Here is an 8,072-nt window from a genome sequence, read left to right as displayed (position 1 = left end):
ACGCATGTTCGATTGCACGCACGCAGTTTCTATCTATTCTGGATAGTATGACACAGTTACATCATGTCAATGTAGTTGCAGTTATTCAGCGAAAGCGTACTCGCGCGCCAATGTCACTGAACTTAAACCGATAGGTGATTATAGAGTGTGTATATATATATATATATAGAGAGAGAGAGAAATTGGCATATTTTCTCGACAGATCGCAGACATTCATTTCTGAATAAAGAAAAGAAGAGTTCTCTAGATTTAAGTCATTAAATTATGACATTGATTTATCTTTTTTTGCAGTCTTCTATAATATCTCTTTAGATTCTTTAGAAAGTACAAAAATAGAAAAGATATAAGGAAAAATACGACATCGTAGATTGACACAAAAAAGAAATAAAATAGACGACGTGATGAATTTCTCTCGATTGCGAATCTGAAGCGAACTAAGACGACTGTTAGAGCAGTCGTTAGGCTCTGGCAAGCGGAAAGGTAGTTGCGCAAAAAGAAGGCTGCTCATAGAAGGTGCGCTTTCTACAGTTGGGTAGAGTTCCCTGTCTCTGGATAAGCCCGACGGTAGATAAACAAAAAGCGTGTCGTGCCGGTCGTGACAGAAACGCGAAGCATTTCGGCGAGAGAAGAAGAGAAACAAGAAGAAGAAGCGGTAGAAAGTGTGGGAGAAGACGCAGAAGCGGGATGCAACGATTTCAACGAAGGACACGAAGTTTCAACGATTCAGTGACAAGATGCAGTCAGTTAACGTTTATCGCGTTCTACATATTTTGCAGATAATTGCTGTTGTTACGGCCATCGTCGGAAAATTGCAGCCTGGTGAGTGCGTTAAGAAATGTGCTGAACGTCAGGATGATAAAAAGGACGTGACAGTCAAGTTCGCGGAATAAAAATCAGATATTCCGCTGATAAAAAAGGTGTCAAAATTTTTCGTCCTTGTCGCATTAAAACTGATATAAATTGCATGATTTTATGCATATCGCGTATTTATCAACTTTTCCATATTTTTGTAAGTAATCAGATGATTCTATCAATAAAATAATATTATTGTATATAATTTTAATAAGTTAATTTAAATATAAATACACGTAACTATACTTTCTTCTTTATTAATCGCATTTATAGTTCGTTAATTTTGATACAGTTTGACAATCCAGCATAATTTGCGGATATTTGTTATGTAATTATTGTAATTCATAATGCACGCGCGTATGAAGGAGAGCCGCCGAAAGCAGAACATCTAAATTTTCTCATCGGGAATGATATAAGAAAAAAAATCACGTAAAACAAATTCCACGTGTATACACGCTCACTATGCACACGAAACATTCGTAATGATTTGCAAGTGAGAAATACCGACGTACTTTGCACCTTAAAGTTGCATTTACATACGACACACTTTCACAATACAACTATTAGGTATAGTAGGATTGTATGCAATATTATGATAGATTGAAAATTCAATGCGAGCACAGGCTATAGCATCCACCAGCGCGGAAATCATACTGAAGCGATGCTGCAATGCTGAAGCGATGCTATTGATAATTTGCGGTGCGCCTGGTGCTCCTGGTGAAAGTAAAATATAAGTGGGGCGATCAGGCAAATAAAAACTGATCAACAACAAGCGGATGTACAATACCACGATTAAAGACTTGTTATATATATTGAATTCTTCCAAGGTAATATCGTATCTTTTTGCAGTCAAACTTTTCGCGGGACGGAATCGTGCTATACTAAGGCGGTTTGCCATCTCTCGTGAAGAAAAAACTAGAGTCTGTTACGGTAAGATAACAATAGATTACTTTTATGCGGAATAATTTCCATTACTGCATTAATGTGAACTAATTAAATATAAATTTGACATTTGCATTGTAATTTCTTTTCAAATAAATTTTTAATTAATTTTTATTTATTCTTAATATGAATGTTAAAATAGTAAGAAAATTTCAAACCGGGTTTCAAAGTAAGTAAAATATAACGATAAAACGGTTAATTTTTGCTGAGTTTTAACATAAAACTAATCTAAAAACAAACGAGTATTTATTCCGATAATGTAAAATATGAAAAATATTTCAGATCTACTCGGTTGCTTTGCGGATCCGCAGCAGCATTTATCGATAAAACGAGCGCCAGAGCATCCTAGCATAATTCAAACTAGGTTCTTCCTCTATACACGTGCGGACCGGCAAAAACCGGAACCCTTACAGTACGGGGACGACTTAAAATCCATCATACATTCCCGATTCAATGTCAGCAAGCCTCTCAGAGTGTTGATACACGGTTTCAAGGGCAGTGGTAGCGACGTCGGTGCAAAACTTGGCATAAATTTTCTTCTCGATATAGTAATCTTCAGTATTTTATCTTTCAATTTTTACACTTTAGATAAAATATCCTTTTCCTTTCCAATTTAAAATCATAAAATTCTCAAGCCACTTGCACCGTTGAAAAATTTTTAAGAGCTTTAAAATTTTATTTAACATACAGGAAGACGCGAATGTCATAATCTTGGATTGGACGAAGGGGGCGGGCACTTCTTACGGAAATGCTGTAGCAAATAGCGAATTGGTTGGTCGGCAACTGGCTTTGGTGCTTTTAGATACCATCAATTTGGGTGTCGATCCCTCCGACATTCACGTGATCGGTTTTAGTCTTGGCGCGCACGTGGCTGGTTGCGCCTCGGAAGTATTAAAAAGAAAAAGTCTACTTCTGGGTCGCATAACAGGTCTCGATCCAGCATCACCATTCTTCAGGCATCATCTGTTCAGAGAGAAATCGAAAAAATTGGATGCCACCGACGCCCGTCTCGTCGATGTCATTCACACTGATGGCTCTCAAGATTTCATGGACGGTTTTGGCCTACTTAAGCCGATCGGACATATCGATTTTTTCCCTAACGGCGGTAGAGAACAACCTGGCTGCACCGACATTAAAAATTCGGTCGTGGTCAGTCACTTAAAAGGCGAGTTAAGAATGAGCCAAGCGCGATTAAGTTGTTCAATTTAATTATGCATTAATTATGTATTTAATTACGTTCGATTTTGACTTATCTTCAGTTAGGCCGGTATTCCTAGTCGATTCTTATTTCAAGACCATCTTAAGTAATGTCTTAAAATATTAATATGGCTTTTTGATTGGTTTTATGGAGGCCTATGGAATTAACGAATTGGAATCAAGAGATGGGTTATGCGACTAATCGTGGACCATTGGGAAGTTATTATTTGGCGACTAAAGCCGAAACACCGTTTTGTGGTATCAGAATATAAGGATAATTATCTTTTTATTAGACTAAATGTCTATTGAAGCAGCGTATTATTGACATTAATTTTATAACATCTTAAGACGGTCTTAAATATAAGAAAGGTCATTTTTATATGAATATCGACTTTAAAAAAAATTATTGTCGAAACAAAATATTTATATCATGCCTAAGTTTTGGAATATTTTATTCTCACATAGTTTTTTAATTTATGTATACATTCAACACATTAGGAGAAAATTATATAATAGATAAGGCCCAGACAAAAAATTCTGAATTTTTGTTTTGCGATATATCATAAAACATTTAACCCGCTTTTTATTAAAGAATGTATTTATGCTTTTATAAAGTAGCAAATCATTAATTTTTTTATCACTTATTTTAGAAGATATATTGGACAAGAATATAGCGTGTAGCCATTTACGAGCTTTTCAGCTCTATATAGAGAGCATTCGCTCGCAAAATGAGAAATGCAAATTCATTGCATGGCCTTGTTCACAAGGAGGAATATCCTATGCAAAAGGAACATGCTTCCCTATGGAATTAACGAATTGGAATCAAGAGATGGGTTATGCGGCTAATCGTGGACCATTGGGAAGTTATTATTTGACGACTAAAGCCGAAACACCGTTTTGCGGTATCAGAATATAAGGATAATTATCTTTTTATTGAATTAAATGTCTATTGAAGCAGCGTATTATTAACATTAACTTTATTTATTAATATTATTTATTAATACTAATTTGTGTTAAATGGAATTCCATATAAACATGTATATTAACAAATATTTTAGCAATTAACTGTGCAAAATTAATTGCTAAAATATTTTTTAACAATTAATTGTGAAATTTTGTGTAAATACATATAAGAAATTATTTGTCTAATAATATGTTTGTATGGAATTCCATTTAATATAAAGTAATATTAATTTAATATTTTTATAAATTTTAGGTGAACCAGTCAGGGCATCAATAATGACGTCCGAAGATATGTTAAAAACATCTGGTACATTGTTCTTCAGAATCTTTCTTGCTAATTCTACAACGCTCTTCAAAATTCAATGCACGTAAGTAAAAAACCTTACTTACACTTATATATCAAGATAATTTTAATTTAAATAATAACAATGCACATTTACACAACGCATGCGAAGATAAATATTTAATATTGTACAATTTGATAAGAAAAGATGAATTTTTAAATTTCATAAGCATCAATTTGCATGTAGCAAAACCATTAGTGATTCTAAATATTATTCAAGATTATCCAAACAAATAAACGAACGAATGATATTTTATAACATTGCGGCGGTGGATTTTGACTCGTTAACAAGAGATACTGCATCGATTACCGGTGTTATCTCATATCAGCGCACTGCTAACGAGACAGAGGAAGATGCTGCACAAGATCCCGATGCAGACATAATACTTTTCAATAAACTAAGTTTGGAAGATCGTAAAGGCCATATGTAAATATGCAACATAATAATTTTGATAAAAACTCGTTAGCTATCAGATTTATTTAAACGAAGAAAAGAGGATTAATTTTTTACCACGTTTCATGATTAAATTCATTTACATAAATTAGTATTTATATTAAAATTGGTATTAATAAATTTACATCAATTATAGACAATATATAATTTGATTAGAATTCAGGAATTCCATTTATAATTTTATATGCCATGAAATATTAAAACAAAAAGAAATTATTATATAAAATATACATATAATTTTTTATGCTTTGTAAATATATGTTTATTGATTTCATATAATTAATATATATTAAATAATTAATTTTTGAATCTATATAAAATATATTTCATAAATTTATAATTTTTATAAATACCATATATATAATATATATTTTATTTATATGTACACATATATAAAATATACTATATATAAATATATTTAATCACATAAAGTGTACAGCATACAAAATTATAACTAGAATTTCATACTGAAATCTGATGTAAATTACGTATCGTCCAAAATGAGCTTTATGCAGTAAACTGAAATAAACTGCACAATACAATAATAACTAATTAAATTCTTTTTTTATCAACCAGGTGGGAATATTGCAGAACGAATACTGCAATTAATTCACACGAGCTACACGTAGAATTGAAAAATGAACGCTGTACACTGTCGTAAAATATCTCTGCCACGACATGACAGTTCAATGTTCGAATAAAAGTGGTCTGCATTGGTCTGCCTCTACAAGTAACGTTTTCAAAAAAATCGCAAGTTTTCATTTGTTTTACAACACCTATTCCCCTCCCAAAGCGCACAGATCAGGCCTGTTCTTTTTAGCTGAACTTTTGCATCAGTTCATCTTTCTTCCTTTTTTCTCTAGGAGGAAAAAAGAAAATTAATTTAATCTAATCCAATCTACTTTCTGCTCCTGCCGCCACAACGTATAAAAAACTGAGTATCAAATTCGAGTGCCTCATTCCGACAAATCGCGTGATTAAATTGTGACAAAAATTAATAATCATGCAGATGCGATAAATAATTTTACTTACCTTACCGACCCTCTGCGTCGCCGACGCCACCGATTCGATGCCGCGTCTTCACGCCGCCATTCCGCCATTCTGGAGGCTCCAAACATTCGTTCGGCCAACACATGTTGATTTGGAAAACACGGTCCATTACCGCGATATGAAAGTCATCCGGCGCTTTACGCAACACTCCCGACGCTTATGACACGCACGATCTGCCACGAACGAATAAATAACGCGAAAATGACGATTCGTCGCACACATCACACGCACACGATGCTTACCGAACTTGTAATGACTGGCGAGAAATTCAAAGTACGCGCGGGCAACTTCACGCAGGTGTCTAAAATTAGCAACTTCATGCGAAGAAACTGCCTCTCTCATCGACGAAGTGCCATCAATGTATTGTAGATAAAAAATCTCGTAATTTAAAATATTATAATAAATAAAAATATTAAATGGAATCGGTGAGACGAGAAAAGGATAAGTAAAAAAATTTTTTAGCACATTCTGATAACGTCACAGGAATGCGATCTTTTTTAATTCGGATCGTTGCGCACAGATGGCATCAATATAATTTTCTCACTCGCTCTCGCGATACTTGAGTGCTCTGCTACTCTGCGTATCCTAACCTCAAAGTAGCGGCAGCAAGTAAATAATAACGAGGATGTTACGTTCGGGTTAAATAAGATGACCCAACGTATCTAGTAGAGTAGATGCATATTACAATAGCTTGATCCAAGGTGTTCCTCGAGAATGAGCCACATCGTAATCGTACGTGCCTTCAAGCCGGGCGACGAGACCGGCTGCAAGAAATTAATCAGAGACTGCGTGATGTCGTCCCTAGGTGCCACGTTCTGCGGGATGTTGTTTAAGGAAATAACATTTCAGTTGATTATTCTGTTGTCCGCGATAATGTTCATTTTCTTCGGGATGCCGTTAACTGTCTGCCTCTTGGTTGTACCTGTAGTCATAGCATTGATATATGTTGGAACGTACGCCACTTTCGCTGCAAAGCTAACGGAGATCAACGGAGAGGTGACTAACATTCCGAGGTATTATTTTATGTATGATTTAACTCTCTGAAATCTATAGGTCTATTTTTTTTAGCTAAAGTTCTTACACGCTTCATCTTTTCCCTTTTTCTCTCCAACGTGGAGGAAAAAGAAAGAAAAATGAACCGTGCGAGAAGTTCAGCTAAAAAGAACAGGCCTTATAACATAGTTATTGGGCGTGTTCTTTTTAGCTGAACTTCTTGCACAAGTCATTTGTCATTTTTCTTTTTTTTTTCTCCAACATGCAGGAAGTTTAGCTAAAAAGAACAAGCCTACTGATATCAAATTTGTAAAATTCATTTAATTTATATTAATTAAAAGACATACTAATTTTAAGGAACCAGAGTGACATAACTTATATAAAAAAGAATGAAAGAGCTAGATATATTTTGATGAGAATATTTGCAGATGTAGCATAAAGAAAATTGAATTGACATTTTTGACAAAGAAATTTATAATTGAATGAATCTAATAGATCCACCGTCAGCTCCAGATTGTTAATGATACTGTTATTCGAGTCGATCTATTGTAACGTTTCAATGTTTTTGTTCACAGACTTTACATGTCGAACGCCTTCTCCTGCTTCTGGGTTGCTGAGGCGTTTGAGCCTTACCTGATGACACAACAGCCTAAGGAGGTTCATTATACTGTAATGAGGGAAGAACAATTTTATCAAGCCAAGTTAAATGTCTCCTTACAGACCAAGAAAATAGTAGGAACTGTCGGTTTATGCAAGAGTTACAGGTTAGACAGAAGTGCGTGGATAAAGAGGCTGTGCGTGCACGAGCGATATAGGAGAAAAGGTATAGCATCGTGCCTGCTCAACGATGCTGTACAATTTGCAATCGACGCAGGGTACAGCTGTGCTAATATAGTAGCTTCCGAATACACAGAAGAGGGTAGAGAATTGTGCTTTAAAAAGGGGTTCGAACTTAAACAAATGTATCACAAGTCTATCCTAGGATCGTATATGACGATATTAATGTATGAATTAACATATCAGATCAAACCGACGGAGGACGATTACTCACCTAGATTGGATTTTGAAAAAACATTCTTAACTCAATTCTAACGATATATTTTTATAGTATGCTAATTGTGAGATAACGAATCTCTTGAAAAACAAATGAGACTGATCAACTGCTACTGTGTTGCCAGTTAAACAAGGTGCTCGAGCCAAATAGTGATCTACCTGAATGTTACGCTTAGTATTACCTAAATTTTAGATTAACTAACAACGGAGAAAAGGGTATTATTT

General features: G+C 34.6%; 2 protein-coding genes across 2 annotated transcripts; both read left to right on the top strand.

Moving 5' to 3' along the window:
* Positions 1-498: 498 nt before the first annotated feature.
* LOC108722851 (pancreatic lipase-related protein 2) lies at positions 499-5,467 on the top strand. The gene is made up of 8 exons (XM_018448191.1): positions 499-819; positions 1,702-1,782; positions 2,077-2,342; positions 2,485-2,959; positions 3,642-3,893; positions 4,208-4,322; positions 4,518-4,724; positions 5,328-5,467. The coding sequence occupies exons 1-8, from the start codon at positions 735-737 to the stop codon at positions 5,410-5,412; spliced, it is 1,566 nt and encodes a 521-aa protein (XP_018303693.1). The 5' UTR covers positions 499-734; the 3' UTR covers positions 5,413-5,467.
* A 924-nt stretch (positions 5,468-6,391) lies between these two features.
* On the top strand, positions 6,392-7,901 carry LOC108722854 (probable N-acetyltransferase CML3). The gene is made up of 2 exons (XM_018448197.1): positions 6,392-6,814; positions 7,370-7,901. Exons 1-2 carry the CDS (start codon positions 6,516-6,518, stop codon positions 7,884-7,886), a joined length of 816 nt encoding a protein of 271 aa, XP_018303699.1. The 5' UTR covers positions 6,392-6,515; the 3' UTR covers positions 7,887-7,901.
* Positions 7,902-8,072: the final 171 nt, after the last annotated feature.

The sequence above is a fragment of the Mycetomoellerius zeteki genome, unplaced genomic scaffold (assembly GCF_001594055.1).
Source record: "Mycetomoellerius zeteki isolate Tzet28-1 unplaced genomic scaffold, Tzet1.0 scaffold220, whole genome shotgun sequence".
Lineage (NCBI taxonomy): Eukaryota > Metazoa > Arthropoda > Insecta > Hymenoptera > Formicidae > Mycetomoellerius > Mycetomoellerius zeteki.
Note: the sequence above shows the minus strand (reverse complement) of the source record. Positions and strands in the feature narration are given on the sequence as shown.

Excerpts from the sequence above, each read along its gene's own strand:
- LOC108722851 (XM_018448191.1), top strand. The coding sequence starts at position 735 with ATGCAGTCAGTTAACGTTTATCGCGTTCTACATATTTTGCAGATAATT. Across the intron at positions 4,323-4,517 it reads CTCTTCAAAATTCAATGCAC|ATTATCCAAACAAATAAACG; the intron begins GTAAGTAAAAAA and ends ATATTATTCAAG. Across the intron at positions 4,725-5,327 it reads GAAGATCGTAAAGGCCATAT|GTGGGAATATTGCAGAACGA; the intron begins GTAAATATGCAA and ends TTTATCAACCAG.
- LOC108722854 (XM_018448197.1), top strand. The coding sequence starts at position 6,516 with ATGAGCCACATCGTAATCGTACGTGCCTTCAAGCCGGGCGACGAGACC. Across the intron at positions 6,815-7,369 it reads GAGGTGACTAACATTCCGAG|ACTTTACATGTCGAACGCCT; the intron begins GTATTATTTTAT and ends TTTTGTTCACAG.